Source organism: Strongylocentrotus purpuratus, unplaced genomic scaffold (assembly GCF_000002235.5).
Source record: "Strongylocentrotus purpuratus isolate Spur 01 unplaced genomic scaffold, Spur_5.0 spur5_scaffold_6, whole genome shotgun sequence".
Classification (NCBI taxonomy): Eukaryota; Metazoa; Echinodermata; class Echinoidea; order Camarodonta; family Strongylocentrotidae; genus Strongylocentrotus; species Strongylocentrotus purpuratus.
The window spans coordinates 352,669-374,963 of record NW_022145612.1 but is presented as its reverse complement, the minus strand read 5'-3'; the positions used below and the strand labels follow the sequence as shown (position 1 = coordinate 374,963).

Below are 22,295 nucleotides of genomic sequence, written 5' to 3'. Positions count from 1 at the left end.
GAAAGGAGACTGTGTTATATGAAGTGCTATATGAAGTGCTATATGAAGTGGTATATGAAGTAGACTGACCTGAGTTTGAGCCTGTGGGACTAAGACCTCTCGCATGTGATAACATTGATAGAGCCGGGCTACCATGTAGGTGATCTACATACTGAGGCACTGCATAGTAAGGATAGATAGGACTCTCAGCAAGGCTGCCTAGCCCACTACGCTGAGGTGTGAGACGGATTAATGATACATCAGATAGTACTGGACTACTGCCGGGGGTATGGCTGCAATCAGAAAAGAGAAACACATCAATATTAATAGGTGATTGTTACAATACACAGGAATGAATAATATTTAAAAAAGAAGATATACAGAAGATACTGTGATAAAGGCAGTGAAGAAATCTATGGATCAATAGAGTTCATTAGTGTATGTACAGCTGAAACAAAAGAAATATAACGAAAATGCACCAGATTTCAAATCATTGTTATTGAGGTTGAACATAGTTGTTGTTGTTTATTTGTGAGAATAAAAAGGCTGCTGACCATCATGTAACAGTTTATTTGTGAGAATAAAAAGGCTGCTGACCATCATGTAACAGTTTATTTGTGAGAATAAAAAGGCTGCTGACCATCATGTAACAGTTTATTTGAAAAGAAAAAGAGAATGACACTTGAGATGCCAAGTGATTTGCCACAGGGCTGATACATGCCACACATACGTTTAATCATGGACCTAGGTCCATGCTTTAATGATCATAAGCCTTCAAGGTCTGATGGTGTGAGAATAATCATTCAAATATTTCTAAGACTAACATTTGAGACAAAATATATAACAAGGGTCTTTACATCCACAGAATGCAAGCCAATAGTCGTCATTCAGTCTAGACAGGATTGTCTCTAACAAAATACTTATAAGATTTGAAAAAATGACGACCAAATGTAGCCTCCCTCAAACAGTCTGGTCTACTGAACAGAGCTGTCATGAGGCTGAATGAAGGAATGTACTGTGTATGATGCTGTATCCATCCCACACAGTTCATGCTTCATTATGAATTAAAAGTCTAATTACCGGTAGTTAATCTACTTTAAAATGCAAACCTAAGCACTGTCAATGGTCAATGGAGGACAACATGAATGGAAACATTAACAACAAAACAACAGCAATTCCCACTCCTAGTCATTTTGGCATTATAAGATTTGAAATAATTGGGTCAGCTCCAATTTCTCATTTCTTAATCAAGACTTGACATTAACAGAGCTCTAGTGCAGTAGTGAACACCAACCATTTCATTTGGAACCCCCATAAAAACAAGTTCATATGAAGCTCTGCTACCATCTGAACACTACCACAGCACAGGAAGGTAAATCCAATGAAATGCATGAAGAAGTTCTGATGATGTAAACAAGAGGCTCAATGGAATAATCCTCAAGCTCATGAAAGTTGGATCAGTCAGTGAGGACAGAGGGTCAGAATGGGAGGGGCTTGGTCACCCTGGTGAGAGAAACAGAGATGGGGGCTGAGGGTGATTTGCCTCAAACTCTAGTAAAAGGCCTGGGTTGCAACACAGAAAACAATGAATGGGACTGCCATATCCAATTAAATGCAACAAGGTAACTATTAATAACAAGTCAAGTTTAATTGCTAGTATCCCTGGGAGAACTTGAACACCACCCTGGTTGTAAATGCAGACTGTATGGATGGCAGTCTATGGCGCTAGAGGCCTAAGGGCTTAATGTGTGTATTTATAGATGGTTGTGAACGGATGAGTGTTTGTAGGCTGGATGACATGTCAACATTCTGCACATTGTCCTTAAAGACTCCTGATAAACATCCTCTGTGACATGGTAGCATTCCTTCATGATCTAGAGATCAAGACATGTTCAAGATACCATTATGCAATGCTTTCTCATCTGCTCCATCTAGCATAGACCAATGATATTTTCTTGTGAATTTTACCCTTTGTATTATGTTGATTTATGAATGTTTGCATGTGTTTTCTGGATTTTTATGAGCAAATAAATTGAAATTGAAATTGAAATTGAAATTGATATTCAGAAGTAAACTGAAACTAAGAAGTGGGGCAAAAGTGTTCTTGTTAGCTACCACATATGAGCCATTGTCCACAGGATGGAAAAATAAGTCAACATAAAAAGCATGAACACCTAGATTTCAAGGAACCACACAATATCTCTATTCATGGTAAATATTATAGTAAAATCATACGGTCCTATATAAACGAGTGAGAATAAATGGAGATTTCTCTCTCTCAACCCACACAGGCCCATAATATGAAAGTGGTCTTAGAATCCTGCAGCTGTCTCCATCAGCAAACCTGGTGATAACAAGATTTCTAATGGAAAAACAAAACAGGGTCAGAAAGATCAGACATAGCAAAGTGGGAGACATAATTCATTCTGACAACCATATTGTACTGGGTTGTGAACAGAGGGAGAAAGTATTCATGTTGTTTACTTTGTGTTTACATATCATTTGTCAAGTAAAGTCTCAAGTTCATGATACTAAACAAGTGCAGAAAATGTCAAATTAACAAACAATGATCATAAATAATGGATAAGGCTTCACATGATTTGGTATCAATACTTTTCATTTTAACAACAGGGTAGGTCCTGCCACAAGAAAAAAAAAAGCAACCAAAATCAAACTTAAAAAAAAAACAGAGAAAGAGAGAGAGAGGGGGAGAAAGTAGGGGGGAGGGGTACAACTACAACATAAAACATTAAAACTTACACAAAGAATTTCCCATTCTCACTTTGTCCACATTCATATTATGAAAGCACTATTAATAGCGGGTTCAAAAAGAAAACTCACATGTTGTTTTAGCAACCCTCTCTCCCCCCAAAACCTTTCATCAAATTTCTTTGCTTTTGAGATAAATTAATGAAATAGCAAATTATCGGCTGTACTGGAACTTTACTTGGGGAAATTCAATTTGAGTAAAATATTCATAACTAATGAAACTTTCGGAATAGTTCTTCTGCTTCCAACATGCCTTATAACAAACACAAGTAAAGCTTCTGCAATGGTTGATGCATTCATTAACCATACAGGTTGATGGCAATCATGGCATGCAGGCATTCGTGACCATCACATAAAAACTAAGGGGAACAAGTATGAAAATTACTTTGAGCCACTGTCATAAAAAGTTCAGTTTTTGGTAATTCTGGACACACTGTAAACTTACCCGTGTAAAGGGTGATGCATATGGTCAAAATGATACCTGCCCTCATGAGTCCTGGAGTTGACAGGGATGGGAGGATGGTACCCTATACGACCATCCATACCTAAATAAAACAAAAGATGAAAGAAAATCAGAATTGGGCACATAAATATGGCAGTAATGAAAAATATGAAAAATGGTTACACAGATCTTCACATACATTAAATAAAAGGCATGCACAAGTTATGTAGACCTCGTACACAGTGTACAGATCAGATGGCATATATTTCAACATACAAACAAAAAAATAATAAAAGTACAGTTTTGGGCTCTACCTTGTCACCAGCAATTAAATACCAATATGACTGAGCATCCATCTTTATTGCAGGATCCATTGAGCAAACCATAAAAGCATAAACATGTGCAAACGATAATGCAACAGTCCAAGAAGATAATATCCTGGTAAGTTAGGTCCAACTTCAAGGTTCACAACATCTTCACAGTTTCAAGTGAAGGAAGCAAAAGAATGAAAGCTGTTTTGCCATTGGGTTCTTCATTATTATCCCTTGTAGAATCAAGTCCTTCTGGTCCAAAGCAAGATCCCTAGAGCATCACCACCATTGCTAGCAATGTTATACTAGGACATCAATCTGCTGAACACCAACCTCTACAGGACTCTCAACATTATACTGTAGGTCTAAATGAATAATTCCCTGTAGTATATATACCTGGTATAAGCCTGTTGTGTCACCTTATCAAACTGTCTATTCTGAAGCTATTGATCCATGACATGAAGGATACAAGAAGTAGTATGTTTGACATTCACTAAGCCCCCAACAGCCAATTGACAAATTTACAGTGGTCAAGAGAGAATATTTGCGTAACACTTCTCCCGTTAGCTTCCAGTATTCCCAGTGCTTGACTTAGCCCTTGTAATTGCTTCACTGAGCTCATATCCACACTCAAAGGAATTAACATTTCTATAAGAAGTGAGGTGACATAGATCAGTCTAATAAATGAAGGGACAACCCAATCACATACATCCAAAACAATACATTATCCAAATAAAGCTACTTTATGGAAATATCACGCAAACTTTCTTAATAAACCTTGAAGCTCCAAAAATAATATTACTTATTAATTACACAAACCATGAATAAAGTTAAAAGTTTGAAATCAAACATCTTACAACTGACTGTTATGTATGTGTTCTATCCCAAATTGGACCTTTACATCCTATCTTTGTAAAACGTACATTTATAACAAAAAATTACCAGAAAAATTATACTGTAGGTCTAAAAGGTCTAACTACATGAGGTCATAAACCTAGGTGTGAAAGTGAAATCTAGTCTTAGGAAAAGTTTGACATTTCCTCACATTCCCCGGTAAGATAACTTTAGCTTTTTTAACATTCTGATTTATTTATATTTTGTTCAGGGGGGAACTCTTGTCATGTCCAATATCCCATTTCATTCAGAACTTAAGGCAACAACTCTAGCCATGAAAATGAATATGAAGGTCTATGCTTGTGGTGAAATTGATTCCATTATTTGCACAAGTCATCAATAGCTATATCAAATGAATGGTTGGTTCCACTTATAACACATATATTTCAAGACATTGTAAGGAAAGTGATGATATAAAATTGCAATATGTTATTGTTGGCTTTAGAATATTGACCATTATTACCCGTATCAGACATCTGAGCGGGTCATTTACAAAACCGTATTGCCCTAGTTTTCACTAGCAGTGGGAACGGAGGGGTATATTCTTTGTATTTTCCTTGGTCTCCTTGCTCGTATAGACTTTGCGTGTAGAGACGAATGAAAATATACCTTGGTATTTTCCACGGTCTCGCATCCGGGCATTTTGTATTGACCGCGCCGTATTTTGTCATTTCATTGCGCATCTATTATGCGTACGAGAACCTGCGCACTTTGCGCGCACTCTATTGTGACGTAATAATCACACCAAATGCACACTATTGTGACGTAATAATCACACCAAATGCACACTGTTTGCAGCGTATCAAACATTTTCTTCAAGCACTGGATGCACAGTTCTGATTTGACAAAGTTTGTTCAGTTCTTTGAGATTGTCATGGTGGATTTCTGTATTTGCTCTAGATGTCTGATTTGGATAACAATAAAAATATTGACTGGATTTACTTTCAGGGGATATCAGAAATATTGACCGCGCTAAGACCATATTGCCCTCGTCTTTCGACTCGGGGCAATATGATCTGAGCTTGGTCAATATTTCTGATATACCCCTCAAGGCCAGTCAATATTATATAAATATCCATAATAGCAAAGAAGCAATACATTAGCCCAAAAGAAAAAAAATAAATGCATAAAGATCACAAGGTAAAAGTAAACATTTTAGCTATTGAAACCTATCAAAGATTTCTGGAAAACTGGAAGAGAGCAATGGTTTAAACAAAAAGTGACGATAAACATTTTGACTATAAATGCATTCAATCACAAGACTTCCTATGAGCACAAAATAATGTTTTTATGTCATGTCACTTATAATACAGAGTTAACAGACTTTTTGTATAATGTATATATAATCATTCAAAATAAAATTATTTTCATTTCCAAACAGTTTTGTTGAGAAAATTAATCAGTTTGCAGATTTGTTCCAGCTATGTACAAAAGAATTAAGTAGTGATTGAGGTCTGCACATGAATGTTTACAGCATGGAAATATAGAAGCAAATAACATGACAAGGGGAGAGAGGGGGAGAGAGGGGGAGAGAGAGAGAGAGAGAGAGAGAGAGCAAGAGAAAGAGGGAGATAGAACAAGATAGGACAAATCGTTACTGAGAATATACAATTATATTTATGTAACTAATTCATTTAAAAATACTAAAATATAGCAGTTGACAAATCTATTTAGTTTACGAGAAACCTCAACCCCAGAAGAGCACTAACTTATTTATGCAATTTACGTTCTAGCAATTGTAGTACAAAGGATGATAGCAGGTGAATGTAATCTTTATCACCACACACACCTGGGAAGGAAGCATCCATAAATTTGAATACATTTTAGGGCTGTGCACAACAGTGTAATGAGGTACCCGAGTACACTCCCAGGCTCACAGGCGAATACTCGAGTATTCGGACGCCATGTTTTTTTATAATTTTTTTGAATTTTTTTGAATTTTTTTGATTTTTTTTGAATTTTTGGATTTTTTGATTTTTTTTTCTTTTTTTTTCTTTTTTTGCCACTACCATACCACTCGGCAGTTTCTCAGGTCCCTCGCGCAGCTCGCTGAAAACGCATGCAACTTTACTTTGAGTTGCAGTTGAAGGCGCCGATTTAATAAGAATAATAACAGTAAACAATGCTGTTTTAAAAACCAAAGATGGCAGAATAATCCATTTTCCTCCAAGTCCAAACAGAAATCTGGACATTTGGTCCCAGTTTCTGAAAGGTGAGTTTGACAGTGCTTGAGTTTGGAAACATTTTTACCGACGGTACCATGCCAGCGGATGCTGCTCTCCCTGGCACGGGTAAGCGTGGGCCTGGACATTTTTTTTTTTTTTTTTTTTTCTTTTAATTTTTTTTTTTTCTTTTAATTTTTTTTTTTGCGGCCGAATATTCGGGTACAAGAAATCGTACCCGAGTAGTTGTCAACCGTGCGGGTACTCGAGCATTCGACTACCCGTCGCAGCCTTAATACATTTACTTGATAAATGACTTCACATACATGTAGTTCGCCACGTTATCGAGAAAATGACGATGCCCTTGTTGTGCTGCGAAACTACACATTATTCTTGCTTTATAAATACCTCTTTCATATTCTTTGGTGGGAGATTAATGGGCAAGAATATGATAAATCTCTCAGAATAAGTAAAGTTATTTCTTGGGGTGCACTTTTCTTTATATTCAACAGTTTTCAGAGTACTTTAAAGGTAAAGACCAGTATTGGAAACGCGCCAAATTTCAAAAAATGAAATTGAAGCTCTCACTACCAATCATGTGAAAGAATATGTTTTGACTAATACATGATGATGAAAAATTTGCCGGGAAACCGCCTACTAATTCATATATTTGGTAAATTTGTTTCTCTCATGGTCTGTGAGAGATATAGGGTAGTCCCATATACATCTTTCTGTGTATAGTGCTTGTAACTTTACAAAGAATGGGCCAAATTTCTTATCATTTTGATGATTCCAGAACCTTGCAGATGCCAGATGCTAGATGCTAGATGATCAACCTTTTCTGATCGATTCCACAACGTTTCTTTCACAATGCAATCGCATGACCATAACTGGTCTTTACCTTTAAACCTAAGGGTTAATATTTCTTGATTAGAAAGTTAGTTATCTTACCATATCTTGGGTCTATGAAGCTTGCCCTTGGGTCAATCATGTATGGCAGGGTAGGGAATGGATGATGTGGATGTATGGTTGGATGAATGGTTGCATGAGGGTAGTGTAGGGGAGGATGGGCTGATAGCTCACGCCCTGCCCTACTGTATTCATGAGTAGACGAGGAGGATGGTAGACTGTCACCTGGGGGCTTCGTCTGTGGACGACGCTCCTTAGCTGCAACAAACAATAAACAAATCAATTAAGTTGAATTAAAACAAGAAAAGGCCATGCAAAAACATTAATCTATGTTTCTTTCCCTGTGTCCATGCACAACAAATTCATTGTATAACTATCCTAAAATTGTGTGTGTATGCTTACATACGATAGGTCGTATAAAGACACGTTGTATAACAAAACGGGGGTCTGGGCATCATTTCGAACTAGAACTTGATAACGAATCACAGAACGTGTTGTGTGTGGACATATGGTCGAACTAGAACTGTAAAACTGGGCGGGGCTTAACGTGACCGCGCGGGAAAGGAGACCCTACCTCTCATTTCCCCTTCCATTTCATGACCGTAGTAGCAAACTGTGTACCTATACAACGTTTCACTGTAGAGTTTTGGGATTACTTTCTTTTGTGTGTGGACGCCCTGGAATTTATATGATGATTCTTTATACGTTTCTTTATAGAGTTTCGGGATAACAAATGTTGTGTGTGGACTGTGGACACGCTGTAACAAGTTCTTTAATTCCTAAAATTAAGCCCAGTGACAATTTGGGGGAAATAGAATGAAATAATGCAAAATAACTATTAAATATACCCATTTACTCAACGCCCAAACCACTTTGTCTTCGAAAAACTTTTTTTTTTTTTTTTACTAACATCGACACTACTGGAAAAACCAATAAGAAACCATAAGTTTTTGATGATTCTGTTTAATTAGTAATTTCTGCACAAATATGCGCTACTGGTACTTGTAGAGCTCTATCCATCATACATTAGCACAGTAGTGAGGAGAGTCATGTGTGATGGATTAAAAACAGGAATGATTAACTGGTGTTTTGAGATCGAGCATTGACACTGAAAAAAACGGTTAAATTTCTGCCGGCGCTTTTGAGGTGGGTTTTTGGATATATTTTTCATTATTATTATTACAACCAGAATGTGAGAAAAATTGAAGATTTTGCTTGCAGTGTAAATGAAGCTAGTGCGGATATTACGTTTTTCTTTAAAGGGGAATTTTATTATCATTATTGTAATATGTGATCTTATACATTGACTCAATGCTACATGCTATACACACATACACACAGTTAATGTACACTGTGGTGTATGGGCTCTTCTATACACAATATAACCAGTCATGCTGGATTGCAACTTCACTCTGATGTTTCTCTATGTGTCTTCATTTGAGTACTAACCATACAGCTAAACAACCCCACATTATATGGTGGCAGCGATATAGAACCTACTGGACAATATTTGTGAACTTTGCATCATTTTGGAGAGATTTTGGAGGCCATCTTACTGACACACTGTCATGGGATCAACAGGTGCTCCTTTCTACAGTCCCATATGATGGTTTTACTGTAAGTAAAATGTGCATTGACATTTGCATTACTATTGGAGTTTGAGTAGCTGGTATGAACTATGAATGAATCATTTACACCCCGCATGAATTGGGAAGACCCCGACAGAGCCAATGCTGTTAAGATTTTTCATCAGCAGTGTGACTTATACTTCTCAGTCAAGAATGTTGCGATTGGTAAGCAAGTGGATCATGTTCTTTTGTTCACTGGTGCCACGGGTATCAAGCTTTACACCTCGTGGGGTCTGGAAGGTGAAGATAAGAAGAATCCAACTGTTGTTTGGGAGAAGTTCGAGACACAACTGAGGCCAAGGGCAAATTTCCGTGTAGCTAGGCTATACCTTCAGAAATATGTGCAGAAGGAGAGGGAAAGTGCAGATGATTATATCTCGCGCCTGAAGCTGCAGGCATATGACTGTGAATTTCGTGATGACACTGAGCTCCAAGAACGCATCATTGAGCAGTTCATCACAGGCACTAGATATCCTGAGCTCCAGAAAGATCTTCTAGGGAAGAACAAGTCCCTCACTCTTACACAGATGCTTGAGCTGAGTAGAACATTTGAAGCATCGCAGATGCACATGGCTCAACTAGCGCAAGTACAGACACATATTCAGCCTGCATCGATTGATGTAGTTCGTCGGAAGACTAACACTAGTAACAAGTGTCCTAATTGTGGTGGTAATCATGCTCGCAGTCCACGGGAAGCATGTCCGGCTTATGGCACCAAGTGTAACAGCTGTGGAAAGCTGAATCACTGGAGGAGTGTTTGTCGATCTCCAGCTCCAAGTACACAGTGGTCTGGGAGATCTCCAGCTTCAAGTACCCAGAAGTGGAAGCAGAAAGCTAAATGCGCTACGCCACATCGTGGAGGCAAGAATGTGAACTCCATTCAAAGCACAAACAATATTGAGGCAGCAGCAGCGGTCCCACTACTGAATGACGCAGTGGATGTCCTGTCATTCAATCGAATTATTGTGTCAGGTATCAGTGCTGTAGAGGTGGATGACAGGGACGACCTAACAATAGCGTACGTGGAAGTCAGACGGGATGAGAGAACCATAATGAAACTGCGTTCGAAGGTTGACTCCGGTGCGGAGGGCAACACACTTCCTCTTCGGATGTTTCGTGGGATGTATCCCGGCCATCTCACTAAGGATGGAGTTCCTCACCCTCAATCAGTGCATAATTCAAGTGCACGGTTGTTCGCTTACAACGAAACACCAGTGATGCACTTCGGTTCGGTTCGGCTGCCCTGTCGTTTCAACAACTCAACTTGGCTTTATGCTACATTCTACATCGTTGAGTCCAGGGGTCCAGCGATTATCGGATGTGACACAGGCTTGAAACTGAAGCTGCTTACTCTACACACACGCATCAACGAGATCAAGCATTCAGCACAGATAAGCTCTACTGATGACCTAGTAAGGCAGTATCCAGACCAGTTTGACAAAATTGGCAACTTCCCAGGAGAATATCGTATTGTTCTTGATCCAGACGTTCAGCCTGTTGTCCATGCTCCTAGACGGTGCCCAATCCACCTACGAGATGAACTGAAGCGTGAGTTTGATGACATGGAATGTAATGGCGTGATCACTAAAGTCATTGAGCCTTCAGCATGGGTCAGCAGCATCGCTGTTTCAAGGAAGTCGAATGGCAAACTCCGTGTCTGCTTGGATCCCAAGGATCTCAACCGAGCTATTCGACGTTGCCATTATCGCACTATCACGACAGATGAGGTGATACACAAGCTATCAGGTGCTCGACACTTCAGCAAACTCGATGCCAAGAACGGTTATTGGTCTATCAAGCTCGACCATGACAGTTCACTTCTGACTACCTTCAACAGTCCCTTTGGACGGTACAGATATCTCAGGATGCCTTTCGGTCTAGCAATGTCTCAGGATGTATTCCAGCAGCGAATGGACGAAATCCTCGAAGGTTGCCCCGGCACAATAGGGATCGCTGACGATATTGTTGTGTTCGGCAAGAGTGAAGCGGAGCACGATCAGAATCTGCACCACCTCATGTCCAAAGCTGTGAAGTACGGTCTGCAGTTCAACAGTGGCAAGTGCAGCATCAAGGTCAACCAGATTTCCTTCTTCGGTATGATCTACGATGCAGATGGCGTCCATCCGGATCCTCACAAGGTCGAGGCAATCAAGTCAATGTCTCCACCTGAGAACAAGAGCCAGCTTCGTGAGTTCCTTGGTATGATAACCTACCTTAGCCCTTTCATACCAAATCTTTCAGCCCAGACTGCAAGCCTACGTGGTCTTTTGAAGCAGGACGCTGAATTCCAATGGACTCCAACGCACCAGTCTGCCTTCAATGATTTACGTGACAAGGTATGTCACGATGCAACTCGGGCGTATTTCGATGTTAACAAGCCTACGGTACTGCAGGTAGATGCTTCTCTGCAGGGCTTGGGAGCGACTCTACTGCAGGATGGAAAGGGTATCGCATTTGCATCAAAGGCCCTCAGTGATGCAGAGACGAGGTACGCCAACATAGAGCGAGAGCTGCTTGCAGTGGTCTTCGGCTGTGAACGATTCCACATCTTCCTGTACGGGAAAAGTTTCATAGTTGAGACGGACCACAAGCCCCTGGAGATGATCCAGCATAAGCACCTGGCAGCGGCTCCACCTAGACTCCAGCGTATGCTCCTTCGTCTACAGCCATACAAGCTGACAATTGTCTACAAGCCTGGTAAGGATGTACCAGTAGCTGACTGCCTATCCAGACGTCCTCTTGGTCCTCCAGAACACATCCACCTTGACCTGCAAATCAACTTTGTACAGTTTGCTCCAGACCGTTTGAGTCAGTTGAAGGAGGAAACAGCCAAGAATGCAGAGTTTGCAGCACTACAGACGGTGATTGTGAAAGGGTGGCCAGAGAAGAGACGTGAGCTACCACGGCAGCTGCAGAGATACTGGGCCTTTCGAGATCAACTTGCAGTTGAGGATGGACTGATCCTGAATGGTGAACGAATCCTTATTCCACACTCCATGAGGGAGTACATACTGAGCAAGCTCCACGAAGGTCATCAAGGTATCGAGAAGACACGACTTCGGGCTAAGGCTTCTGTGTACTGGGAATCAATCAATGACGATATCGAGGTCCTGGTGAAAGGCTGCTCAGTCTGCCAAGAGTACAAGCCCTCGCAGCCCCACGAGACTCTTCTCCAGCACGAGATACCTACACGATCCTGGCAAGTCTTAGGTACAGACTTATTTCACTTTGAAGGGAACAATTATCTCATCATTGCAGATTACTTCTCAAAGTTCCCTTTCATCCGGAAAATGCCTCAAGAGTGTACCAGTGCTGCAGTAGTCAATGCGACCCATCAGGTGTTCGCAGAACAAGGAGTTCCAGAAAGAATCGTTAGCGACAACGGAAGACATTTTGACTCCTCAACATACAGAGACTTTGCTACACAGTGGGGATTCAGCCATGTTACATCCTCTCCCCACTACCCCAGGTCAAATGGCTTCATTGAGCGAATGATTCAAACTGTCAAGAATACGCTCAAGAAAGCTAAAGTGAGTGGTATCGACCCCAACATGGCTCTACTATGTATCCGTGCCACTCCAATTGACAGCCGCATACCAAGCCCAGCTGAGCATCTTTACGGGAGGAAGATGAAGGACAACTTACCAACTCGAATCCGCAACAACTCCCCTGGTCGTGATGATGTTAACCTTCGTATGCAGCTTCGACAGCAGAGCCAGAAGTATCATCACGACAAATCAGCCCATGACCTAGCACCACTCTCACCTGGGCAGCTTGTGAGAGTCCAAGACCAGACATCACGTCACTGGATAACAGCTACTGTTCGTGAGCAATGCCATGAGCCTAGGTCATATCTCGTCGAGACGCCTAATGGAAGGGTGCTACGCAGAAACCGGCAACAACTCGCTGATATTGAGCCCAGGCGTATCCATCATGATGAGGAGGTAACCAAGACACCCGATCCTCATACACGCGAAGAGATGACGCTTGATCCAACGCCCGACATCAGAGGTTCTCCTGCCCCAACCCCTGCCCCAAACCCTGTCCCAATCCCCAACCACCAGCAGACCACCCGCAGTGGCCGGGTAATCAAGAAGCCAGAAAAATTGACTTATTGATAGGACTTCATCTTTGGATACTTCAAGTTTGGACATTATGGACTCAGTTTATTTTTCTGTAAGGGGGATGTAATATGTGATCTTATACATTGACTCAATGCTACATGCTATACACACATACACACAGTTAATGTACACTGTGGTGTATGGGCTCTTCTATACACAATATAACCAGTCATGCTGGATTGCAACTTCACTCTGATGTTCTCTATGTGTCTTCATTTGAGTACTAACCATACAGCTAAACAACCCCACATTATAATTATGATTAGATTCATTTTGATATAGCAAATAATATTTCTTTACCTTGAAAGATTTAAACTTCATATGAGGAGGATTAATCCATTTTCACAATTGTAATGTAGTTAATGCAGGAAAGAACACACTATTCCATTTTTCATGACATGATCATTCATGTATCTATCATAAACACTATCTATAAGAGCAGTCCTGGAATGCCAATATCTGACAGGACTCACATATATATGGTCCATGATGGATAGTATATCATGCTCAATTACTCATATTTCACTACATAGTACCTATTACCCCACACTAACACAGAGGCAGGGTGGTATGGGGAGAATCATTAAGCTTGAAAAACTGTTTATTCTCTTCAATATCCATGTATACAAAGCACCATTCTTAGGGTTTATTGATCCTATTCAATATATCAATAAACTACCAGGGATTAAAGAGTCTTTAAGATCTACAAAGCTGGGGTTAGCTTCAAACTAATTAGGATAAAAAATCAATGAATCAATTGTTCAATGAAAGGAACCCGATTATAAGCACACTGTATGGAGAGGCGCTTCACATCCGTGGGGAGGGGTGTGAAAAAGTGCCCTATCATGATATCGACTCTTATGGATTGGTATCGACCCACACTGTAGGCGGCATTTATCAAATTTGACTTCTTTGATCATGTTTCCTCTTTCCTTTAATCATTTATTAAACACAGTGACAAGTGAGCATTTCCTTTCCTTTTCAGAGCTCTGTAACTATTACTAGATAAAAACTCAAGGTGACGCTATGGCTCAATGGTACAGAGCAGTGGTCTTGTAACTGGGAGGTCCCGGGTTCAAAACCAAGTCGATTCGCTAGTGCCCTTTGGTAAGGCATTATTCCTCCCAACCAAGTCTCTCGGAGAGGACTTAAACTAAGCTGTCGGTCCCCTGGTTGCTTGCATACAAGCATACACATACTTTCTTAGCAGTCAGGTAAAACAAACCATCAAACTATTGAGTCTAATGGCTTATGGAAAGCACTGATCAAATCAAACGCCTCTTTATAACCATAGAGTGATCGTTTACTCATTTCGCTTCTCTATAATATCTTTACAAAATAATTTTTGTTTATCATTATATTTTTCCCCAATATCTACAAAATGTAAAAGGATCGTAACATATTTTACAATTAACCTTGCACAGCCTTTAATCAGGAGTCCATTCTTCCATCTATAGCCCTGTCACATTAATTATCCACAGTTGAAGACAAGAATGTATACTCGACATCCATCTATGTCATTAATCTGACCATTCATCAAATGCTCAAAAGTGAAGCACAGAGTCAGAGAACTAGATGATGACAACGTTAGGTACTGCAATCTGGGCGATTTGTAAGTTTGGAGATTATTTCATTGAGAGTATTGCCATGTCTTGAGTATTCATTAGGCTCTACATTGAACTTTAATTAAGAATGTATGAATGAAAATGATAAGTGATGTCTACAACAAGCAAACCAATATGTCATTTTCAGCTCGAAGTGAAATAGAGTAGGTATTCACACAAGTGGAAAGAATGTTAAATTTACAGTAATGCCCTGTAGTTTAATAAAAACTTAGCTTGATACTTGATGTGGTAATCCCTGAAGCAGCTTTTCCAAGCTATACTGGGATGGGATGTGTTGTGACAGCAGGTGAAGGTGCAGACAACAAAAGGGTGTACAATTGCTTTATACAGTAAAATAGTGACATGCAAGTAAAAATAATCATGCTGCTATATGGTTTACAGCATTCTGGAACCTACAAAGCAGCAACTGATGGGGCAGTAACTGCAGTGAATGGTAGTTGATTCCAGATGCGAATGGTGCGGGGGTAAAATGAGTACTTGTAGGAGTCGATTGTTGCCTCAGGAACAGAGAGCTTGAGTGTGTGGTCTCTTCTGCTGATGTATGTAGCTTTGGTTATGAGGTGAGGAAGACAAATGTTGACTAGCTGGTGGTGTATTTTAAAGAGCATGGTGCTTTGTGCTAGAAGACGACGTGTGTGCAGTTTATCCCATCCCAGCTGGGAAACAAGCCCTGTAGCTGACGTGGATCTTCGGTAGTCGCGGAAGACAAAACGAGCAGCTGTTTTTCTGTACCCTTTCCAGACCTTCGGCAGCACCAGAAGTGTGAGGGTTCCAGGCTTCAGCGCCATACTCTAGCTGCGGTCGAACCAGGGCTGTGTATGCTCTTGACTTCACATCCTTGGTGCATGGAGACAGGGTTCTCCGCAGCAACCCAAGGGTTTTGTTGGCCTTGTTCAGTAGGAGTTGGCAGTGTGTATTCCATCGAAGGTCCTTGGTTACAGTTACCCCGAGATACTTGTACTTGTCTATCCTGGGTATTATCTCGTTGGAAATCTGGTAGTCATGCTGTATTGGTGTTCTTTTCCTCGTGATGGTAAGGGAGGCGCACTTCTTGACATTGAAAGCCATGAACCATTTCGCTGACCAGTCAGACAAGGTTTGAAGGTCTTGCTGAAGGATGGAGGTGTCATTCTTAGTGTGAATTTCTCTGTAGATCACACTATCGTCAGCAAAAAGGCGCATCTTGGACTGGATATTTGCATTGAATAAAGTTAATAAACCTAGCTCATTTAGAACTTTCAACAGGGAAGTTTTCCATTTTAGCAGAACTGTAACCCTCTAAGGGGCAGCTACAAGTACTCCATCATCCATCATACTCTAGAAAAAACAACTACATGAAGTTTCACTTGGTCAATGACCTCAACAATCTGCCATGTTTCCCTATCCTCAGCTCAGCCATGATGACTGTAGCTTTGAGCTGCTGTCATGGCAGCAGCACTCACTCCATGGTGGGGTGGGGTGGGGTGGGGTGGGGTTAATCAGGACCACTCCGTAGGTCCATGGGTTAATCAATCTATTTCTCAGAATCTTGAAGATAGAGGAGTGTGTGGTTTTAGTCTTCTTAGAAGACATGACAGAGAAGCTACCCACCCCCAAATCCTTTTCATCTTGGGACTTCTTGTATTTTCTTTGTGCAGTATAAAAAAATAGCTACAGTTCTCCATTTAGCTGAATGTAATTTCCTTTCACTTATAACCCATATCTTTATTGAACTACATGTACATCTAAGACAATTCATTGGACACAGCAACGCCTAAATAAGTAAATTAGTGTAAGAAAAAAAAAACACATTAAAAAGTCCTGTAGTAATAATAATATCAACTTCTTTGTTGCATGAAGAACACATCCCTGTAGCTGAAATTGGACCTCAAAGAAATAAATATATAACAACAAAATTCCCTAAAACTACAGTGACTTGGTAACATTGTTGAAGGTTGATGAAAAAACTGTGTGATTTAGTTTCCGCGTGTTACATTTGTATTGTATGAAATGTTACTTATCATACGCCTTCTAATGTACTAATCCTCTAACATGCAAACAATGCTGAAAAAATTCCTAAACCACAATATTTATGGTTTTCTTTGAAGGCGTCACTGTGCAACACCGTCTAACAGTAAATTCCCCAAGCCATATTTGAATTTTCCCAACCGTTTTTCCATGAAATAAGACATTAAAGACAGGCTTGTACATCTAGCATTGAAGTCACTACCATTTCTTTCATCTGAACAATGTTAGCAAGTCCCTTCAATACAATGCGTTACCAAGAAAGAAAGAAAGCAAGTCACCTCCAGCTTGGCAGGTATATAGTTCAAGGAATTTCTTCAGTACCTCCATGGATTACAAGTGGAAAATAAAGAATTTCATAAGCACTTTCATACTTTTTGTTATTAATACTTGATGGTAGTTAATACTTTTCCATCTAGACCCCCAGCCCCAAAAAGTCCTTTGAAGAATTCAAATAAACTTCTTCTCAAAGTTGGTTAGATGTTCAGGATCATAATGCTGGTAATACCTTGCTTTGGATCCTTTCCTCTTGCAGGAGCACCCAACACTGGCTGGCTCTCTATGAGAAATCAGCATCTTTTTCTGCTGGTGTATTCAAAGAGGATGATTTTAGTGTGGAGACCCCTGATTCATTGTGCTGGTGTATGAAAGAGGATGATTTTAGTGTGGAGACCCCTGATTCATTCTGCTGGTGTATGAAAGAGGATGATTTTAGTGTGGAGACCCCTGATTCATTGTGCAGAGTTCAAGATGAGGTCTCACGTTTCACCATATGCAATTCATTACAACTCCTTCATAATCTTTGACCTACATGTCAATGCAGAAATATCCCAGTCTTGAACTTTGGTGTTCCCAAACAGTTAGGTCTACCGTACATGTGAAGCTCAGAAGCTCCTTAGAATGCTAGCTTGAGATAAGCACTGTTCCATGGAAAGAGTGTCATCAACAACCATGTTCATAAATCAGATTCTTGTGACCCTGTGAAAGGATATGACTCTGCCATAATGGCACATTTCAATGTAAGTGGAGATAAACCATCTTGTTGAACATGTAAACAGAGGAATCTGTCTGTCTGCCTGTCTCACAACACTCTTCACTAAAATGAGCTCAGAGAAGAAAAGAAATCACTTCTAGGAAGCGAAGCTTCTCACCAACCTTTGTTTCTGATTTCATGTAGAATCCAGAATGCATTTAGGGAGTCTTGCTATACCACTGTTTGTATCAAAACTTAGATAAAGCAAGAAAGAACTTTATTTGTATTTTTCTTCTGGGGGATTGGTTTGACATCCTACATATCAAGCTACAAAAATACTTGATACTAACAACAAGCGCACATGAACCTTGAAAAACAAATTAATAAAACAAAGTATAATGTTAATGATCAATCTAAACTAAAAGCACTTTAAAAGAAAAATCTAGCCTTAAAGATAAACTTGAGTTCTGGTAAAAAAAGAAAAAGGAATTCTCACAGAATCAAACAAAACTTACACTGAATGTTATAAATAAAGGTCATTTGCCAAACAATTTTGGTAGGAAATGTATACTGACTGCGTAATGAACATAAAAAGATAAGGAAATCAAGGTGTAACCCCATATCTTTCTGCGTAAAGGGCTTGTTACTTCACCAAGACTGGGCCAAATTTATTATGATTTTGATGACTCCAGAACCTTGCAACTTACATGCTATAACTTTCCCATTTGTCCCAACTCCCAACACAAAAATTGACTAAAATGTACATTTTCAAAATGTATTTTTTTCAGGAGGGTCTTTTACTTTTAGAGAACCGAAAAAAATATATCTGCATATTGTGAGTAACACCCTAGGAGAGGACCCAAAAGATTACGCCAATTCTTTTCAAATTTTCCCATTCTGTTTCCATAAGGCCAAGAAAAGAATAGAAAAACTATTCCACGTCCGGATTTCCAAGGAAAAGGAGAAAGCGGGGCTTTTTATTTTCTATTTTTTACTTTTAAAGATGGCTGCCATTTAGAGATTTCCAGCAATCCCTGGTGTGTTCGCTGTAAATAAAATGTTACAAAAAAGCCGCAATTATAGCCATATAAGAACTGAACATGTTTACATTGTTTTAATAGTGTTAGCAGTAGCACTGTGTTTTACACTTTTACAATTCAAACAACAAATCCCTTTTAATAAATCGGTGACAGAAAACAGCTGATTTACCGCAAAAATATTTCCAAGGTACGTAAAACGACTGTATGTAAAAAAAACTACATTCCTGATCACATGATCACATTCACGAACCGAGATCACATTTACACTATTCCACAAGGGACCACTCGCAGCAACGATTTTAGATTCAATCTACGCCATGGTAGTTGGTAATGGCAAGATCGAAAAGCATTTACATGTAGTCTAGGCCACGGCAGGTAAGTAGACTCATGCAAAGACATATTTAGATTTAACCAAGAGAGTCTATACATAAAACTATGAACTTGCAAGTATTTATTTTCTGACAGATTTTTTGTAATTTTAATATATTTTTCTTGTTTTTTAAATAGAAAAATAAATTCAGGCGGCCTCAATAAAGGAAGCGGGTGGGGACGCAAAACATATATTCTTTAAATTTTGTTTCATTTTTCTGCTTTCACATAAACAAACTCGATACAAAGGTTTGATTGCCCTATAAAATACAGTGCAAAAATACAATTGTATTCCAACTACCGGTATGCAAAAAACAAAATTATCAATAAGCACTTACGATATCCCCCGAAAAAGAACTATTAAACGCTACAAAAATATGTAACATAACATCCATATCTAAGGAGCATGGAGTAAACTGAGAAGAATTCTCAAGAACAAATATGTAATTTGCTAAGTTTTATTTTACACAATGTGATAGGCCGCATTAGGCCCTATATATTAAACTACTACATGTATGTAAGTAAAAAAACCAACATTAAATATCGATGAATGAAGGTGTCTCTCAAGTCTGAACTGGTAAGCATCAATTTCAATTATCAAAAGTGAACAAAAAATAAATGTTTAGAGTGAAGTAACAGGCCTAAAATGAATATAACTCGTTCATTTGCTTTAATGTCAGAATAAATTACACCTTGTGGATGCTTTTTCAAGGCTTTGAAATTATTATGTTTAGTCTCAAATATAAAAAACAAGATAAAACTAAATCAACTATTAAAGATAGAAAAGAAAAAGAAGTATTGAGACAAAGAAAGATGAAACGTGGGTTATCTTCTTTTGAGCTTGTCTGATTTGCTTTGGTTATCAATCATCGCATGACAATTGACACTTCTCTTGTGGATATTATCTTTTGAAATCTGGACTTGAGTGTTGTCAGTCACTACTGATGATTATTTGAAGAGGCTTAACTCTGCTTTTCTATATAATCTAACTTATAATTCTGTGGTCAGCATACTGTCCTATAACAACATTACGATTGCCTGCTTACTTCTAACTTACCTCTAAATCAGTAGATGGGACTGAGGAAATTGGAAAGGACCACACACACAGCCTACTTCTGGGTGGTCTATTATGCAGGAATTTTCAACATCATTCTACAGTACTCAAATCTGAACTACCACTTTTGGCATATGGTTTATTTAAAAAACTCAAATGACCTATAATTTCTTCCTCCCCCCTCCCCCTACATGAAAATTTACACATCAAAAGCTTTAATAACCAAACAAAAAAAGTTGAAAGGGGGGGGGGGACACAAATGTATACTAATTAAAGTGATAAATATAACTAGTAAATATCAAATTCTCAGTTGAATGGCATTTCTATTTCAAAGTATCTCAGGATTTTCTTTTCCTTCCCAAAAGTCAAGCATACTTCCACTAGTTAACGGGTCAAAGCAATTCTGCATAACTACTGTACATCACTGATGGTAATTACTACTCATCATTCATCAATATCTGCAGATTTCAATGTTTGTTTTATTTCATCTTCTTTTATTCACAGCTTCTCCCCATAACAATTAAACACCATTGCCATTGGTTTATAGACATGTGGATTCAGTTTAAAAAATTAAACCTGCTTGTGTCCATATCTGGAACAATTACCGGTAACTATAAATCAAGTTAAATAAACAGAAATTCTTAGAAAAATCTACTCATATAACATCAGAATTCAACTAGAATAACAAGATATTTTCCTAGAAAAACAGTAGGTAGAAATTTACAATCACCAATTCACCATAGATTTCTTAAAGTTTTCTTCCTTATCTGACATGGACCTCATTGATTTGTTGGTATCTCGAACAATTAATTAATTTAATCATAATTACCTAGAACTTGCAAAAACAGCTTTTCCTATTTACTTATTCTCCAAATACTTCTCGCCATTGAGTTATTCTCACACTTTCAACATCCTCTTCTGATATGTATGCTGAGAATTCAAGATTCATTTTCTGTGCATCATCCCTTCTCTCCAAAAACGAAAGTGTTGAAGAGTTATTCACCATACAAAGAAGCTACAGGGATGATGATAGATGCGTAGCTACATCACTAACACCCTCGCTTAACAATGGCAAACTATCTTGTTATTCAGAAGATTCACTGAAAAGTGGATTAACACAATAGAGAGAAACGTTTGTTTACCACCCAACTGAACTGAACACTGGTCATCTCATCCATTGTTACCTCACCAATATGGCTACTTTCATCAGTTTGAATGCACTCAATGAACCTTGTAAGGCTTTTACATTGCTAAGGTAATGAGTCGTAACCTTTTACCCTAGTCACCTTACAAGCAGTGAATCGTGACCAGTTTCTGCCAGTTTCTCCAATGATCCTCCATATCAAATCATGAAGTCTACCTATCTAGAGAACATAAAAGTTTATTGTAAATATAAATATTCAGGCCACTTGTTTATACTGCTGGAAATACGTTTTTTTAATGACAAATGTTGCAGCTCAGAGAGGTTTAGCTAAATAAAAAAAAGGATTAGCTACTAATTTCGAAAATGATGAATTTACCACCTAAAACAATTTTTTTTTTCTAAATCAAAATCTAAGAGGAGCACCACTAAACTAAATATTTTTATTCACTGGAAATAATAGCACCATTAAACCCCAAGGCACCATCACCATCAAAACCAATATTAGATATAATTATTTCATAAATGAGAGCATGTTACACTCTGCTTCTTCACAAATTCTAACATGCATCTGACAACTAGTAGCAGGTACACAAAAGGAAATAATTGATGCTGCAAAAATCATTTCTGAAAACCATTTACACCCACATACATGTACACCCTATGTTAAAACGGGTATCACAATGAAATAAACACTGAATGAAATAGGATGATGCATCAAGAAACAATTGGTCTTGATTAATAATCTAATAATTTGACTAAATATACTATGGGTCTATTAAGAAAGAAAAAAAGAATGATGCTTTTGTCAATAAACAAAACTCACCAAGTAAATTGACAATGCTATGTTTATGAGGATCCATTTCAGAAC

The 22,295-nt window shown here is 38.8% G+C and overlaps 1 protein-coding gene across 4 annotated transcripts in view; it reads right to left on the bottom strand.

Annotated features, from left to right (window-relative positions):
- The window catches only part of LOC580371 (zinc finger protein GLI3), a 75,163-nt gene that overhangs the window by 16,228 nt on the left and 36,640 nt on the right, over positions 1–22,295 (bottom strand). For 2 of the 4 annotated variants that reach the window (XM_031000536.1, XM_031000537.1), the window contains 3 exons: positions 7,509–7,724; positions 3,194–3,293; positions 70–272 (listed from right to left, as the gene is read on the bottom strand). In XM_031000536.1, coding sequence (XP_030856396.1) covers positions 70–272; positions 3,194–3,293; positions 7,509–7,724 — 519 coding nt within the window. Of the gene's footprint in view, positions 1–69; positions 273–3,193; positions 3,294–3,504; positions 4,228–7,508; positions 7,725–21,112; positions 21,696–22,295 lie in introns of those variants that run through there. The other 2 variants (XM_031000538.1, XM_031000539.1) reach the window with 2 other exon arrangements.